The 19,375-nt window shown below is 36.1% G+C and overlaps 1 protein-coding gene across 2 annotated transcripts in view; it reads right to left on the reverse strand.

Annotated features, from left to right (window-relative positions):
• LOC136029923 (uncharacterized) overlaps nucleotides 1–19,375 on the reverse strand; it is a 119,957-nt gene that overhangs the window by 64,440 nt on the left and 36,142 nt on the right. For both annotated transcript variants that reach the window (XM_065708450.1, XM_065708451.1), the window contains exon 7: nucleotides 16,183–16,345. In XM_065708450.1, coding sequence (XP_065564522.1) covers nucleotides 16,183–16,345 — 163 coding nt within the window. The remainder of the gene's footprint in view (nucleotides 1–16,182; nucleotides 16,346–19,375) is intronic.

A 19,375-nucleotide genomic window follows, 5' to 3' on the forward strand; every position in this document is an offset into this window, starting at 1 on the left:
ATTGGGACAAAATCTAAGCTTTAGTGTAAAGAGCGAGGCATCGACGAGGGGTGAACCCCCTCATATATGCAATAAAAACAAACGAATATAGAAGTTCGTTACGTAAGTTAATTCGTAAGTTATGTATATTTTTTACTAATGAAAACATTCGTAGAAAATTCAAAGTTCTAGTTGCCTTTTTAAGTCATCAAAAAATTGGAGGGCAACTAGGCCTCTTCCCTCGCTCTTTTTTTCTCAAAATCTTTCAATTATAACTATGAGAAAGCCATTTAACCAAAGAAAATTAATATGCAAATTTCGTTTTAATTATTTATGCGCGGAGAGCCAAGATAAAAAGATGCATTAATTCAAAAACGTCCAGAAATTAAATAAAAAAACAAGTTTTTTTAAATGAAAGTAAGGAGCGACATTAAAACTTAAAACGAACAGAAATTACTCCGTATATGAAAGGGGCTTTTCCTCCTCAACGCCCCGCTCTTTACGCTAAAGTTTTTTACTGTTTTAAAAAGTAGAGTTGAGAGAAAAAGTCAAACTTTAGTACAAAGAGCGGGGCGCTGAGGAGGAAAAGCCCCTTTCATATACGGAGTAAATTCTGTTCGTTTTAAGTTTTAATGTCACTCCTTACTTTCATTTAAAAAAAATTGTTTTTTTTTTACATAAATAGGATCAATATTTATATTACCAGTATCTCTATTAATTGATAAACCTGCAGCAAAGTGTAGCGAGTCTGCTTGCAAAGTGTGTAAGCTACAATTATTCTGATATTATGACGCAAGAATCATTTTCTGACTTCATACTATTTTCCGCAAGAGCAAGGACACTCTACTTTCCAAACTGTTATGTGCTATCTTTTCCAGAATTTAGAAAGTTACTCAACGGGCTAATTGATTTAAAACAAGTTGACATATTATGTTTCAATAAAGTTCGTTTAATTTTCTCCCCCAAACACATCTATTGGAAATTATAGGGTCCAAGAGCTCAAAACCTTCGTTTTTATTACCTTTTTCATGCAAAATCTGCCTCTTCTTTATTATTTCATTGACAAATTTTACAGGATACCCGTTGCAAAATAAAATATACCTAAAAGACAATAATTCACTACCGATATACACCGGGGAACAAATTTTAAAAACTTTATCAACCAATGATGTGACTCTTCCCTTTTTAATGAAATTGGGTGACATGAAGGAAAATTTAAATACATGTCATTACGAGTTGTTTTTCTATAAATTGAAAAAAAGTAAACCATTATTGCTTTTTATTAATAAAACATCTGAAAAGGCCTTTATTTTTACAGCTCTACAGTGAATTTAGTATTTTTATCAAACCTTTCAAAATGGCCAAGAAACAGATTTAAGGACTCCAGTCCATGTTCCCTAACAAATAAACCATCATCCATGTTGTCTAATAAATTCCCGCTAACAAGTTCAGCTATTTATATTGGAGATGTCTTATCCGAATTAAATTTTGCGCATAGTAGTAGTCCAATCTCTATTTTTAACGTTCAAAACAACGAGAATTATTGAAAAATGGTTGAACAATAACTGTCAAACGTGAATTTGAAACACAATGGAGCACCAGAACACAGGGGATTATAGTTATCTTCGATCGACTAGAGAATATAGTAGGACTATTAAAAAATTAGCAGAGGACACTCCCGCTACAAATGACACGAGAAGTGAAACTACAGTTCTGGTGCCTTATATATTCTTAGTTTCATAACTTAAGTTCATTTTTGGTTTGAAATCTTAGGGGGCATTCATCGTGGGCAGCTCAGATTGCAATATTCTAGAATGAATTTTAGAGAAGTGTTCCATGATCTTAAATCATTAGCGACTGAACAAGCCGAAATTCAAGAGAAGTGTTGTGAAGAGGCAATATATATAAAAGCAAAGTCTCTTAGTGAAAATATGGCGTTGATAAAAACAATACGTGAAAGAAAACGCGACGAACGCTCGGAGAATTCGCTAGAGATGTTGGTCTTACCTCAGGAAGTAAAATTTCTCGCGTTATCAATTAACGCGATTAAATTGACCAATTAAACGCGATTAAAAATTGACGCGATTAAATTGACCAATCAAAAATAATTTAGACTCAATTAAACAATTAATTGACCATAAGTTGAAAATTGAAATTGAATTTCTTACTAGAAATTGAAAATTTATTATAGTCAAGATATGTGACTGCAAAATATTACTCTTCAAACGAAAAGAAATTGAACCTAAAACTCCATTAGAATTTCTCACTTTTATAATTTCGTATGGAGAAGATATTTTTTCCAAACATTGAGAGTGACAATTCAAATACTCATGACTAGCTGAGTATCAAACAGTTCGTGGTAACGAACTGTAGTAAGGAGCGACATGGCTCAATAGTAAACGAAACTCTAAAAAACGGAATTTTGATGCTAAAAGATACATCAAAAGAATCGAATTTTTATGCTGATTCTAGATATATAAGTTTCATCAAATTTAATCTTTGTCATCAAAAGTTACGAGCCTGATAAAATGTGCCTTATTTTGGAAAATAGGGGGAAACACCCCCTAAAAGTCATAGAATCTTAACGAAAATCACATCATCGTGTTCAGCGTATAAAAGAACCCTATAGCAAAAATTTCAAGCTCCTATCTACAAAAATGTGGAATTTCGTATTTTTTTGCCAGAAGACAGATCACATGTGCGTGTTTATTTGTTTTTTGTTTTTTTTTGTTTTTTTTGTTTTTTTTTGTTTTTTTTCAGCGGTCATCGTATCGACCAAGTGGTCCTAGAATCTCGCAAGAGGGCTCATTCTAACGGAAATAAAAAGTTCTAGTGCCCTTTTTAAGTGACCAAAAAAATTGGAGGGCACCTAGGCCCACTCCCACACTCATTTTTTTCCCAAAGTCAACGGATCCACATTTTGAGATAGCCATTTTGTTCCGCATAGTCGAAAACCATATTAACTATGTCTTTGGAATGACTTATTTCCCCAAAGTCCGTGGGGGAGGGGCTGCAAGTTACAAACTTTGTCCAGTGTTTACATACAGTAATGGTTATTGGGAAGTGTACAGACGTTTTCAGGGGGATTTTTTTTGGTTTGGGGTGGGGTTGAGGGGAGGAGGCTATGTGGGAGGATCTTCTCTTGGAGGAACATGTCATGGGGGAAGAGAAATTCAATGAAAAGGGCGCGGAATTTTCTAGCATTACTATAAAAAAAACAATGAAAATATAAACACGAAAAAGTTTTTCAACTGAAAGTAAACAGTAGCATTAAAACTTAAAACTAACAGAGATTATTACGCATATGAGGGGTTCTATAAATACTTTAGCATAAAGAGCGAGGTATTTAGGAGGAGATAAATACCTTGCTCTTTATACTAAGTGTTTTTAGTAATTTCAACTACTTATTCCACGGCCTTTCTGATTCAGAGGTCATTCTTAAAGAATTGGGACAAAACTTAAGATTTAGTGTAAAAGGCGAGGTATTAAAGAGGGGACAAACCCCCTCGTATACATAATAAAAAATATAAGAGCATAAAAGTTTGTTACGCAAGTTAATTCTTAAGTTACGTATATTTTTTACTAATAAAAACTTTCGTTAAGAATTAAAAGTTCTAGTTGCCTTTTTAAGCAACCGAAAAATTTGAGGGCAACTAGGGCTCCTTCCCCACCCCTTATTTCTCAAAATCGTCTGATCAAAACTAAGAGAAAGCCGTTTAGCCAAAAAAAATTAATATGCAAATTTTATTTTACTAATTAATGTGCGGAGAGCCAAAATCAAAAATGCATTAATTCAAAAACGTTCAGAAATTAAATAAAAAAATTAGTTTTTGTAACTGAAAGCAAGGAGCGATATTAAAACTTAAAACGGACAGAAATTACTCCGTATATGAAATGGGTTGTCCCCTCCGCAATCCCTTGCTCTTTACGCTAACGTTTGATTCTTTGTCACAATTCTACTTTTTAAAACAATTAAAAACTTTAGCGTAAAGAGCGAGGGATTGGGGAGGGGACAACCCATTTCATATACGGAGTAATTTCTGTCCGTTTTAAGTTTTAATATCGCTCCTTACTTTCAGTTTAAAAAACTAGTTTTTTTATTTAATCAATTGATAGCCTGCGAATGCTCATTCAGTAAAATTAAAATTTATTTTTACACACCTGCGATCAACGATGGTACAAGATTGCATGAATGACCCAAGATTTTTAAGTGTAGAAAGAGAAGATATCATTGATAAATAAAGGATGTAAAGCATATGGCTCCTTACACATATGGCTTTCTGTCACATGCTCAAGGAGTAATGTATGGAGATAATTAGATTTAACCCAATGAAATTAAAAAGAACTTTTTGCCACATAATTATAACATGATATATTGGAACGATATAACTAATTAAAAAATAATACGATTATACTCCTATAATATGTAACTATAACACGTTTATAGCATAATACGAAAAAAAATATTTGCTTTGTTGGATATTAGATTACTCGGAATTAAGACCGTATAAAGATTTTGTTTCAGAGGGAGGGGGCACAAAAAAGCTTTACAAATGCAAAAAAACATGTTTATATGTATTTTTGTCCCTTTTTTTAAAGGGTCAGACAAGAATTCCAGGAAAAGCAGGTTCAAATTGCGACATCCCCCCCTGGATACGGCACTGCTCGGAACCAGCTCACAAGTTTGAAGTCCGGTCATAAGGCCATTAACTCTTTTTACTTTATTAACCTCATGGGAAGAAAAACAGAATTTACGCTCATTTTATACAATGGAATAACATCCTCAAATAGAATATCAAGAATGAATAGAGAAATAATAAGGTAACAACAGAGTATAATATCAGAGATAGTAAATAGTTGTGTTTGCTCATTTCAATGTTAAATCTCTTGGAACCAGCTGAAAAATTTGAGGTGACGTAAAAAAAAATAATGATTGTATTTCTGTTTTTTATTATCAGCCGTATTACTAAATTATGAGAAGGTAAATAGTTCTTGTTAGTAAGTTTTTCTCCAATATTAAGCAAACCTTCTAAAGTAAAATAAGACGAAATATAAAATAAGGGTAAAATAGTAAATAGTAATTAGTAAAATAGCATATCAGTAAATAGTAAAATAGTGATTCCTTAGTCAAATAAGACTTAAAATTCCCGCTAAGAAGTCGAGCTATTTATTTTGGGGACACCACAGTGGCGGTTCTAGACCAGGGCAGGGGCAGCTGCTCCCCCCTCCGTTTTTCTATCTGAAATTAAATTCCTCTGATTTTATGCTTTTACTCTTCATTGATAGACCTTGCCCTCCCCCAGGTTGTGAGGCCTAAAACCGCTACTGGATACTCATCTGAACCAAGCTTTTGCGCATAGGATTACCTGTTAAAACTTCTATGACTCAAAACGCTCTGTCTTTTTAACTGGCTTAAAATTTCACACATAATAAACAATAAGGCTTTGAAAGACGTGGTTACGTCCCTGATGTGCCCTTGTTATGGACAATGCTATAAAAAGTATACCTAGTAAGTTCATCACACAATTATGGCGTCATTGGTTTTTTATCATTGTCAAGTGTCATTACAAGAAGTAAATGAAATGAATTTCTGCCATCAAAAACAGTATAATTTTCTTCCTGTCATTAAGTGTCAAAATCAAACAACAAGTCAAAAAGATTTTTTTTTTTTTTAATAAATAAACACCAATTGCCCAGCTGTTCTCTACCAGTTCTATATATTTTTATATAGGAATACTCTGTTTAAAAAGAATGAAGGCGTGGCTTGCGTAGATACGTTAATTTCGGCTAAAATTAAGGACATTAGGAACATGGATGGTTCTGGAAAGACAGACATAGGGACAAATAAGCAGAAGGTGGAATAGCAAAATGAGGTGCTTGATTTGACAGGCTGAATTGTTTCAGAGGGTAAGTTACTTGAAAATGGTTCAGTGTGGGTAAGTTACATGAAAATTCTAGTAAGTTATTAGATTATAGGGTAAACAATCAATATAGGATAAAGTGGGGTAAGTAATTACATGTAAAGTAGTTACACGGTAGGACCAACATTGATTACTTTAGAATTATCAACTTATGAAGACCAAGAGTTACTGATAAAATCAAGAATTAGTAAATAGAAAACTTATTCCGGATTAGTGTAATTTGCCGTTAACTGCTGAACGATCACCGCATCGTAAATCAATATTTTCAACTAAGAATATATCCCTTCACAACCTAGTTTGCACAACCCTAACATCTTTAGTTGACTTAGTAGAATTGGGTCTGTAGTACCTCTCTGATTTAGGACTAGATAAAGGAGATAAAGTTGTAACAATTCAGTTAATAAAAGCTCTTGTCTGATACAGATTTGTAATTACGATCCAGTGTTTCCACTTTCTTTTTTGAAAAATCCCGAATCAGAGACGAAAAATCCCTAAAAATCCCCTTTTGGTTAAACAATAATCCTTTGAAAAATCCCTCTCATGCTAATCACGACAGTTAGCTACTGGTTTCCTGATCCACGAAGTCCATCAGTGTGCTTCTGTCTGAGCACCCGATTGTTTTAAATAAAAATCTCTCCGAACGAACTGAAAAGCACGGGAAGATGCAAACACTATAATTTTAAAAAAAAAAAACTTCAATACTAAATCCCAAAATTTGCATTCTCCTATCTAGAACATGGATACTAACGAATGCAGAATTCAACCTCTCGTTCAAGAGTCAAAGAACAGAACATTATTTTTGTTTGTTAAACGTACAATACAAAAATATTTGCCACATTCGCCCGAAAGGTGAAAGCACAGGATGAAAATAGACAAACGATCGAACATGACCTTCAAATGTGCATGCTCTTACACATCGCAGTCAAAGTAAATATCATGTTTATATTTTGTTTTTATTAATCAAATATATCACAAATTAGGTAATGGTTTCAGTTTGATTCAGGACAATTAAAAACGCTCTAATTAAAGACACTAGCACTGGGACCTGGCTGGGATACGAGTTCAGCTGCCTCTTTTGAGGTAGCGCTTGCCTTTACAGCTTTCAGTCGTTTTTGCATCTCGGTATCCAACTTCATGGATATGGCACTAGTGCCAGCTCTTTTCATTCCGTATTTACACTGCAACAGACCCGCTGTTGTCGACTGTCCCAAACGGTTGCGGTGATCTGTTTTAATATTTTTCAAATCACTGAAAAGCCTCTCGACCATAACGCTGCTGAATGGAAGGGTCAAGAACCACTGTATCACCTGTTTAAGGTGGGCAAAGCGCAAGTCCCCAGCACCATTCTTCAGGTTCAATATGTATCCCCAGTACTCCTTTGCTGACGAAATGCCAAGACTCAGATTTTCTGGAAGATCAACCATGGCCTGGCGTCTCCACTTTGCGTCGATTGTCGCTTTGTCCCACCCCGGCATGCTAAATTTGTCGAGATATGGAGACAGAGTTCGCACACTCACCTCTCTTGCAACTTTCGGGTCCAACACTTTTGTAAACTCAAAAATAGGGTCTTCGAATTTGAACCTTGCCTTGATTTGTGCTATGGCTTCGACGTAAAAATCACGGGCAGCCCTGTATACCAAGTCCAGCTCTGTTTGCTTGACACATCGGTCACATGACAACAAAGCCATGCTGTTATGAGCTTCCATCCCCAGGTACACTTGACGAAGTGGTAGGTATTGAGGTTCATTCTTTTCGTCCAGTTCTAGAATGTTGGAAAAGGTCCTTATGTATGATAAGTTCATGAAGCTACTAGCAAAGGTTCTTACCAGCTCTTCTGCCTCCTGTCTAATGCGATAGAACAACCCATCCTCGGTCTGGAATAGACAGTTGAATTCATTAAAGAGGCCGAGTGCGAAGGACACAAACTCGAGTAACGTCTTCATCAGTGGGTTCTGTAGGGTTTCCAAGACCTTATCATGGCCATGGGTTGGGTCTTCAAAAACCACGTTCGTGAAATATAGCTTCAAGGCATTCCACTGCTGAAGGAGTCTTTTGAAACAACCTTCAAGAGAAAGCCACCTAGTTTGCCCTGGTGACAGGATCTTGTGTGGTTTGAGATTGCAGTAGTCCTGAAATTCTTTTAGGGCTCTCCCTCGCTTAGCACTCATGCTAAAATGTGAGTAGACCGTTCTACAGAGGTCTTCCAAGCTTTTTGGGAGTTTTTTACACGCATATGAGGCGCATATGCGTGCTGTATAACCTGTCTGCTGTATAACCTGACCCTGGTACTGTATAGCTTGAGACATAGGTACAACTTGTGGAATAAATGTTGTGTACATGGGGGCCTGCCCCTGCTCATTATTTGGACCTACTGCATTTGGCCCCATCATCACTCCAGGAGAGTGATGTGGATCCCAATTTACCTGCATCTCAGGTAAAACACACCACTATACCCAAAAAATTAACAAAAATATCAAACCCTCAATTCAAAAATAATATATCTTACTTTTACTTTCCTTTTGTTTCTTCTTATTCAAATAGCCAATTCCAATTGCCGCTATTGAATTTTGACAGTTGCCAAGCAATTTTGAAAAAGTTGGCGCGTAGCTCACTATATCGCTCATACTGACAAAAAACAAAATCCTTACAGGGAAAGATAAAAAATTCTGGAAGCTGCACGAAACACCAACAAAAATCCTTGAATACACCATCAAAACTGAAAATCGTGAATATCTCTATTTTAATAGGGAAAATCCCTTAATGTCTCAATTATCCCTGAAAAATCCCGTATCCCTTTTTAGAGAAAGTAATCCCGCGGAAGGCCTAGAAATCCCTCAGAAAGGGATAAATCCCTCAAAGTGGAAACACTGTTACGATCATCATTCCAAACAGGTATTAATTTCGAACCAAAGGTGCAAACAAGGGGTTGCATACTAGGTTTCTTTGTGTGTACTAAATGTTTGGAAACAGTGCCAGACGTAGGGGATATAGAGCCTGGCGCAGTCTTAGAGATAGGCTCGGAAAGATTTGATGTCGCAGAAAGAAACAGGAAACCAAACCGAAGATGTACCGAAGTCATATATACATGCCATAAGGAGTGTGCAGCCCCTTGGGAAGACATAATTCTAATTATGAAAAGAGTCTAGCATTACACAACTGTAGTTAGTACTTATGACAGCTTACTATTACAACCGGTCAGTAAATCATGAATAATTCAAAGTTGATAATGCTATTTTATTTTGGAAAAAGACTGGGTATGGTCAGGCGCCATAACAACAGTTCCCAGGTAATTTAGAGACTCGGTCTCTAAAAATAGATTAATAGGTTAATAATAGATTTATAATAGATTAACACTTTTCACATTAATACGAACTTTTCATGAAACATGCAAGGCAAGTACATATCCCAGTGATTTTTGGATAATTTTCAATGAAATCTTCGGGACCATCAGCCATAGAACAGCGTTGGAAGAGAGAGGGGTTAAAGAACATAGTTCCAAACCGACACCTATTTTCATGAGCGGGAGGGCTTCTACAGAAGAATATTCAAAATACGACAGAAAATGCATTCAGCTACTTATGTGTTATCCCGACCACACTCAAGAAGTTCAGTTAGGTTTATCATAATGAAATATACCTAATATGATGAAAAATTTAGTAACAAGATTATGGAAACTACCACAGAGAATTATGGAAAGCAGGCCGCAGAGAACGCAGTGTATTAAATAACAAACCTAACCAACTCTATACACTAAATATTTTATTAAAATATATCAGCATAGTAGTTTATTTCACTCAGACTAAGCTGATTATCTGAGAGTGCACACAGAAAAACCAATTTTAAACAGATCAAACTTCTTGAATGGGGTCGGGCAAATACCTATATTTATTTAAAAAAAAAATGCTGTCATAAGCTGAAGAGGGAAGAATTCGATTCTCAGGATCAATAGATAAAAACAGGGTAAACAACAAACATAAAAGGCAACAAAAACTGAAGGAACGGTAAAAGACTCAAAATTAAAACCATCAGAAAGATAATCCATCCATCACCCATTATCCAAACTAATATTTGTTAGGTATAACTCAATAAAGCAAAAAAAAAAAATAATAAAAGCGATAATAAAAAAAGAAGGGGAAAAAATAAGCAAACAAATACAAAACAAGGGCAGTGCCTGTACCAAATAACAAAAAGAGAGATACTAACAGGATTTTTATTTGTTTTAATGTTGGGGGCAAAGGGTTTTTCATATTTGGAGGTACAGCAGCAAACAGGAGACAAGGTAGAAACAGGCTCGGAAATGGCTGGAGGAGGAAGGAGAAATTCTTAGATTATGCTATATATCAACAACAAATCAATTTATATATGATCAGGACCCAATAAATTGTCTCAGTAGCAAGTTGACTCTATAGCTAAACAGACTAAGGAACAAACCAACAGGTTTGCTTCTGCAGACAACTAAAAGAACGAGAGACATTAAGAGTGCGTAAATACATGACCGAAGCTTAAAATGAAACAAATATTAATTATTTATGATGTCTAACTTTGTTCCATACACAATGACCAGGCTCGTTTTTTCGTATTTTCTTTCCTTTTAACTTGCATTACACACACCGATCAGAATTTCTTCATCTTCTTGTTCAATCATTTGAAGGCACTAGCGCATAATCTCAATCACCTTTCAATATATACTACTACTACTAATAACTCACTGCAGCAGCCTGAGGCCAACACAGCTATGCACGCTCCTCCTCCAACCTAATCTATTCAAGGCCTCCCTCTTAACACCCTCCCAGCAAGTTCCAATTTCCTTTAAATCTTTATTTATGACATCCTCCCACCCCAGACGAGGACGACCTGATTTCCGTGTAGCCCCAGACAGTTGGCCAAAAAGGAAAGTCTTCGGCAAACTGTCATTCTTCATCCGCAGAACGTGGCCTAGCCATCAACCATTCTTTCATTATAGCCCTAGAAAGCGGGATTGAACCGCATTTTTCGTACAGCCGACTGTTTGAAATACGATCAGTCAGTCGGGTATCCAGAACAATCCGTAGGTAATTTCTCTGGAAAACATCTAGTAAATTTTCGTCCGCTTTTCGAAGCTTTTCGGATACACTAATTACTTAAAATATTCTACGTTGATAAGCCGCTTATTCTAGCCAATTGATCAAAAATCCAGCTCGATGTCTTAATTATCCTCGATGTCTTAATTAATTATCTTAGTTGGAAGGAATTTTGACTCCTCTATGCTAATTCTGGAACCCAAGTTATTTCAGACTTAGGTTTTGGCTTCAGAAACGGTCAAGCCTAACTCAGAGCAATTTACATTGGATTGGATTACATTGGATTATTACTTTGTTGATTTCTAGGAAATGATTACTAAAAAATTTTATAGTACCCTTTTCAATTTCACTACCTACTGTAAGAAGATTATATGTTCACTCTTTTGCAGTGCAAAAGAGTTTAGTCGTTCATATTTTCCCGAGGAAAAGGAAAGAAGAAGAGACGGGGTACTAGTTTTTTTTTTTTTTACAATTATAGAATCCCAGTCTATGGATAATTCTAAGCCTTTGTATCAAATCAAGATTATACAAAAAAAGGCTGATAAAGTTGGACTAGTGCCTAAAAAAAAAACTAAAAAAAAAGAAAAAAATATAAAATAAAACAAGTTGCTACCTTATTGTTGCCAAAATTATTTTGTTATTCAAAATAAATGATTAACAATGCTAGTATTACTAATTTTGAAGAGCTAAAAAGGCCAAAGAACCGCACGTTTCAAGAATGGGCATTTTGTGGCAGAGAGGGACACTTTAAAAGGATAATTGAAAATCAGGAAAGTTTTCTTTCTGAATTTTTTTGTTTTTATAACTACATGAATTGTAATCGCCCAGGACTGCACGGGTAATTCCGATTTCATTCTCTGGGTACAGTTTTAAAGCAAGATACAATAGGATTCATTTTTTAGGCGAGTTCCAGCAAACCAGATATAATCTCAAAAAACTAAATTGTTTTATTTACAGAAAAATGGCTCCCTTCAATATGTAATTTCTGGAAGAGATATAAAAAGGATATGAAAAAATACCAATTACGTTTATAGTTTTAATTACGATCCTACTTTTCCAATAAATCGATAATTTGAATGAAAACTTAAAAATAATATTTCTCATTAGGGATTTGTTTTCTCAGTAAGACGAGGAAAAAACAAATCTTGAGTACACATTCACATAGTACAATAGCAAAAAGAAATGCAGACTAGATACAGACCCCTCTTAAAAACTCACTAGAAAGAGGACTATCTCCCTGAAAGAAAGTAGCAGTGATTATATTTGTTCAATAATTTTGTGGAATTCTCATATAAACCACATGTTCTCAACTTTTGACGAAATTGTCTTGGTACATAAAATAAATAGATTGTCTTCAGCCTCAACATCAATTCGGTGATTTGCGAACAGAATTGATCACAGATTCGCTTACAAGAATCCAACAAAATCACGGATCTGTTTTTGCTAGCTGCAGAGAAATTGAGGAATTTACTTAAATGAAATTGCCAGGAGGAAAAGTACGGTTTGACCTCGGGGAAATCACAACTGAATATTCCTTCATACCAAGAAGTTCTTAAAAATTAGCTTAATCATATACAATAAAATTCCTTCTGAATCCCCGTTGCATAACTTCCCAAAACCCCCTTGAAGGGGAAAATGAGGGAGGGAATCCGAATTTCTATTCGGACATATTTTTGGGTGTCAATGTCGTTTTATTTCAAATCAAGCATGATGAATCGGAGTCCGACGTCAAAAACCAAGTTTTCTGTTCCCTACTATCAATTTCCACATTCATGAATGGGGAGGGGGGAAGTATACAGATCATTATCTGCCGGAATCCTGTGACTAAAGGGTCATTTTATATCAAATAAGGAACCATTTTGCTAAATATGAGGTCAAAAGGCAGTTATTTTTACTATTTACCTCATTTCCACCTCTAGGGAGCCTGTAAGGCTAATATGAGGGGTTACTATCTTGTCAAATATCTTCAAAAATCACTTCCTTAATCGAGATCGAAACTTCAGATCAATCAGTTATAAAAAGGAAAGTTTTATAACTCGGGTTAATTAATCACAGGAACATTTTGATTTTAAAGTACAACCTAAAGCTAATTCTTCTTCCTGTTTGTCTTCGTTATCATCCTTATCATATCTTTCCTTCAGTACAATCTCACTTTGATTATGCGGGATTGGTTCACTTAAATACTATTCAGTCTAATCTTATTCAACTTCAAAAGATACAGAATAAGGTTGCTCGTGTCCCTAAGTTATTTCTACCGTCTCCTTCCCTTTTGCCAGGTAAATCAATTACAGAGTCGTTATTTAATATTTTGGATATCCTCCCTGTGAGTCTTGGTGTCCAGTCTTCAATAGTTTTTCTTAAGTTAAATTCTGGTGGAGATCTTCCTAAATATTTTTATCAAATGAGCCTGTGTTCTTTATGTCCCAAAATGTCAATTTCCACTCGATCTGGGCCTCGTCCATTAATCCCTTTGTCAAAATAAGAGAGTTCAAGATTTACAGCGCGGTATATGGTTCTTTAATTTGTTTTAAATTTATAGCATCTAGAGATATAACATTGTCACTTACTGCCATTAGATATCGACTCTGAACGTTGCTCATTCAATGCTTATAAAAAACTTATTTTTGGTGTAGGATGGTGTCTTGTATTTATCATTTGTATTATTTTGTGGTTTATGGATATGATCTTTCTGCACTCCCTACGCACTGTTAGACCTGGTAATTGATACTGTTAAGCTAGTACTGTCTCGAATGAACGTGTGTATGGCACTAGATTGGAGTAACATGTCAATGTTATTTCTTTAGTAAGAAAAAAAGGCAAGAATAGTTGTGTTTATTTCAGTAGTATGATGTATTGGTTTTTTGTGGGTTTTTTTTTCCTTGTTGGTATACGAGCTCTGCTCTCCACCAGCGGAAAGTATGTGTAAAATTGTTTATTTTTTGCTATTGTCATAAAGAACCTTGAACCTTAAAGAACCCTGAACCCTACTGCAGCGTTAGCGCATAATGCCCCTTTACACTCCCTGCAGACCAGGCTGCAGGGCACATTGTTCAGACGGCAGCTGCATCTGAGTTACTCGCGCCCGCTGGTGCACTGGCACCGCACCATCTTCAGCAGGTTCTCCGGAAGCATATGTCACAATGGGAAGATACATATTCCTTGACGAAGAGAGGTGCCAATCTCATTATTTAGGCTTGAGCAAATTGGACGTGTCAATATTAGTTGCAAATTGCTACTGTAAAAGGGGCACTTTGCAGCAGACGGAATCAGCGGAAGCCACTCTGCCTGAACGAAAGCATCTGCACTTGCAACCCAGATTGTATATATTCGCACCCGGAAATTCTTCAGGGTCTTCTCATTGCTTTTCCTTTTGTATATGCGGAGCAAAGCTTTCTCTCCAGCTTTAGCGATCTCCTGGTGGTTGGGTCATGGTGTCATGAAGATCTTGCAAGCATCCTAAAATATCCCAGCTTTGAGTAACAAGGCAACCATTGCTGGTTTCCCTCTCCGTGAAGTTTAGATGTTGTATCGCAGCCAGATATTGCGTGGCAAACGAGTAGATTTTCTGCTGTTTCGGATCCTCGTTTGATCTTGATCCTTTTTATCTCGTACACTTGTCGATCATTTGCACGTGTGTCAGTCTGCATTAAGATATGTCATGCATCACGCTTGGCATAGTACAGCGGAAAGACTAATAGGTCGGTATCATTCTCAATCAAAGTGTGCGACTAAGTTTCAACGCACCTGACAGCTGTTTGTACAACTAAGACATCGCTATTACTCTGAGCACGTAGAACTTTGCATCCTGAGTTCGCCAGCCTTTCAGTAAGTAGGTCGATGAAGCATCATTTATTTTTGGGATTTCTCAGAAATTCCTCCTTACTTTTGACGATCTTCATGTTAGGAGAAAATTCAATCGTTGGACGCGACAAACCTTGGTCTCTCTTCAGCTGTGTGCAATTTTTTGTCGTCGGTGTCTCTGTGCAAGAGTCAAATATACTGCTGCCTAGCCGATATGTCTTTTGACGTTATATACTTAAGATCCTGCCACCTCAGAGTATGTTGATCCTGTCATCCACAGAATTTTGTGGACCATCCAGCCACCATCCAAAACTCTCTAGGATGCTGGCAATGTCACTGGACTTTCGAGCCTCTCAATGTTCATTAGTGCATTTGTTAGAGAGGTTTCGTTGGCTGTTCTCACCTCGAAAGAACTAAAGAGCGATGGTGGCAAGTTACAGAGCTCAAACTAAAGAGCTTCGTTCAATTCAGAAGCGCTTGTGCTAGCCACTGCGGCTAGACGTTGGCAAATTAGGGCTGGGTTGACCATTACCCTCTATCTACCTATCACCACGGATGACTTTTCAGTCATTGTTACAGCTTTCTCCTTTCTCCTGAAAACATATTTGTCAATTTCTTTCGCTTCCGTATCCTTCAGAATCGTTATTCCCACAAATTTGGCATCGTCTGCGTTTAAAGATGATAAAGCGCCGACACAAGTTTCATACCTGAAGGGTTCTAGGGGCTCAATGTACCAAAGTATCTTTTCAATGTTGACAAAATCTCTTGCTCTCCTAAAAGATGTCGCTTCTGCGTGAATTTCAATAGTCAACTTCACGAAGCGAGTCAGGTTCTGCATGACTCGTCATCGTTCGCTGCAGTTCAGTCATGCATCAACCTCTAGTCAGGCCGCCACTCATTTTTATATTTTAATTTGTGCAGGTCAATTTTCACAGTCGTTATAAAATCATAGTTTTTAACTTCATTTTCGAACTAACCGCCATTGATTTCATAGAAGACGACCAAAAATTCAACAAACTCGTTGTCGAGTTTTACCTCCCCCTCCCTCCATCCTTAAAGGGTGGAAATAGGCATTAGGGTTCAAAAACAAAAAAAACGATTTGGAGTCGACATACTTGATTGGACGCGAAACAACCATTCACACTCCAGGATAAGTATAAACACAAAAATTAATTTCAACCCCCCCCCCCTCATTTTCCCTTTCAAGGGCAAACTTGGGATAATTGTGCAAGGGGGGATTTGGGGCGATTTTTTGTGTTACTAGGCTCACTTTTCTGAACATTTTGTTGTAAAAGCAAATTCTGTTAAAACAATTTCCTCGAGGTTTGACCATTTTTTTTTCGTACCTCTCCTCCACTATAGTGTTTGGTAGTGAAAAATATAAAAACAAAAATCTGTCATTCATATGATTGTAAACATACCTTTTTCAGGAGTCGGACTTCCAAACTTCTGACCCATCTGTATGGTTGAGATGGGATGCTGTGGGTGTGAATTTGGAAAAAATCTTGAACCAGAAATTTTTTTGAAAGTTTCCAAAATTCCAGATTTTCCTTTATTCGTGTCCTCAAATCTCCCATCATCAGCCTAAATATATATGAGTCATATAAACTTGAGGCACGTTTTACACATGAGTCTTATAAATTTCAGAATCGTTTAAGATACTTTTAACAAGCTGAAGGTCCACCCAAAAAGACCAAAATAGCCACAAATCAAAGTTTAATATAATTATTTTTAAATTGATGAAGGTGGTGAGGGGTAGGGGGGTTGGGATAATCCACAGAACAAATCCCCTAGCTTTGTGCTAAAATGCATCCCACCATTCCATTCAATTTAAACTGATTTCTTACTTTCAAACCTAAACAAATTTGCACACGGAATCGAAGAGACTAATTTAAAATTCGGGGGAGTTTGGAGGAGTTTCAAACAGACGGAGAAAAGGAGACACGTAAAAGGGTAAAGGAAAATAGTCAGTAGATTCCAAAATTTGTAAAGACATGCACATGTATTTTATTACCGAATAAAAGCTTTGCAAGAGGTGGCATTTTTCTTTAAATATACATTAAGCTTGATTATCCCTCTCTTTCTCAACCAGAATAAAAAATAAAAAAATAAAAAAAATAAAAAAAAAAATCACCAAAATTGTAAACGAAACAAAAATTAAAACTTCTTGTCATAATACTTTCCAAGGCAAAACGGCACCTTATAGGATCGCCCTATCTCGTCCGTTATAAACTTTTTTAGTAAGTGTGGCTAGACTATTTATAATTGACTGATTCGTCTTGCCATAACATGTGGAGCGCAAATAAGAGATCTGAATAAATGACAGAAAACTAAAAGACGGCACCAACCTTCAGAGAAATCTCAGAAGAACAATTTAACTTCTTCCATTTTGCACCGGAGATGAAGGTATTCTCTTTGAGGAAACTTGCATTACCAGTGAGTGAAATTTTTTTCGACTAAACTAAGCAGAATATTTTTTTTTTAATTCAGGAACAGAAGAATGTTTCGGGGGGGGGTGCAAAAAAAATTGAAAAACCCATCAAATATTTACTTATATTCTTTTTTGTTACGTTTTTTACGAACCAGAAAAACATTTCGGGGGGGGGGAGCCCCTCTTCCTTTGAAAAGGGAATGGGTAGAGAAAAAAGCTGGGTACAGGCAAATCAAAGACATGGTTTTACAAGACAAGATTTTAGAATTATATTGCTGTAATTTTTCAGGGATTGATGATTTACACATAAAAGTAAGAGAAAATCGTTAAACTGATTCAAAAGCTAAAATAAACGAATTAATGCAAAAACAAAATATCTATTCTTTACACCACCCCTCTTATCACACATTTGAAAGAAAACGTGAGATGTTGCGGCAACCTTTGTTCGGGTTCTCCGAGTAAAGTGTTGCGAGAACAACACTTTGGTTCTGTTTTCGACACTTCAATCAAACGCTGAAGTTGTTAATGAATGACATGAGGTGTTACGGCAACCTTTGTTCGGCTTCGCCAAGAGAAGTGTTGCGAGAGCAACACTTTGGTTTTGTTTCCTCGCTGAAGTTGTTAATCTGTAAGGATCTTAAAATAAATACTAGGTACAGCAACTCGCAAAAGTTGTGAACCCCCAATACAACTATCAAAAGTTGCAAAAGTTTGCCTTAGGCAAAGTTTCTAACGTCATCACTTAGAAAGGAGGAAAGGACCAACTCTAATTTCTTTACCAACGAGAAAACTTTTAAAGTTTAAGAGGCACATCTGATACCATTTCTCTACCGCAATCCCAAGTGCGAAAAACCGAATTATGAACTCAGCTGAAATCACGAACAGAAATGAGTAGAAACAATAAATGGCAGCACTTCCCCACTTTTTGTTTCTGTAAATTTTTCTATTTATCACTCGAAGAAGATATATCGGCTGTGGGGCTGGGTAACTGTCGCATATATTTAACACTTATAGATTTTAGTCCATCTTCGATTTGAAACTGGTGCGTGCCTGCTTGTCTGCTAGAACGGTGCTTTCCACTCGAAAGCAGAAACATGGTTTGATGAAACGAAAGCTTGACTGCATAATTTCAGATAGTTCTCTCTGACATAGGCTATAAAACTCCACTTCACTTCACACACTATAGGCTCTGGCTCAAGAACAATCAAAAACCATCCGTTTTGGCCCCAGGCAAGAGCTCTACGAAGTTTTCCAAAATGCAAAGTCGTATTCATCAATACGATCAATGCGAACCTAAGGTTCGCACTTTCCGTAAAACCGAAGAGGTTAGACCCCTACCACTTTCTAGGAATAAGCTGAAATCGGGGTACTAGGGAAAAAAACGACAAAACCAAAGTGTTACTCTCGCAACACAATTGAAAGCTCAAATAGCGGAATGATTTAATAGAAATATTAAAGAGAAATTATGGAAACATTTTACTTACAAGAATACTAAACGATAGAAAGATGTATTACCGTCATTCGTTGACAATTATAATAATTCATATCACAGATCAATCAAAATGAAACCAATAGAAGCTGGTAGAAAACGAAATGGAAATAAGGTGCATAAAAATCTGTTTCCAGACATAGAACCTCAAACAATGCAATATAAACTTAATATTGGTGATTTGGTTAAAATTAATAAGAAAAAGAGTATTTTTTGATAAAGGCTGTCTTCCGAACTATACAAAGGAGATATTTCAAATTGCTACAGTTAATCATACAACTCCTATTACGTATGAATCAACCGATAAATCGGGTGAGCTAATTATTGATGTTTTTTTATGAAAAAGAGTCGTCAAACGTTACTGTATATTATTAATTTTTTCTTAAATATAATTTGATCTATATAAATGAATATTGAGGAAATAAACAAGTTGTTAACAAATATAATTAAGAACAGGGAAATGCAAAGACAAAACGTTAGACAGAATGCGTTAACACACGAAGGATTTCATGAATATACCGAAGAGCTAAATAGTTGTTGAAAAATTAAAAGAAAATGACGGTAATTTGAAGCGGCGGGTTGTAAGATTAGATCAAAAGTTAAAAAACGCTTTACCAACAGCTCCATCACAACTTGAAGGTATTGAACCAGCCCCATCACAACTTCAAGGTATTGAACCATTAGAAATACCAAA

The sequence above is a fragment of the Artemia franciscana genome, chromosome 8 (assembly GCF_032884065.1).
Source record: "Artemia franciscana chromosome 8, ASM3288406v1, whole genome shotgun sequence".
NCBI lineage: Eukaryota > Metazoa > Arthropoda > Branchiopoda > Anostraca > Artemiidae > Artemia > Artemia franciscana.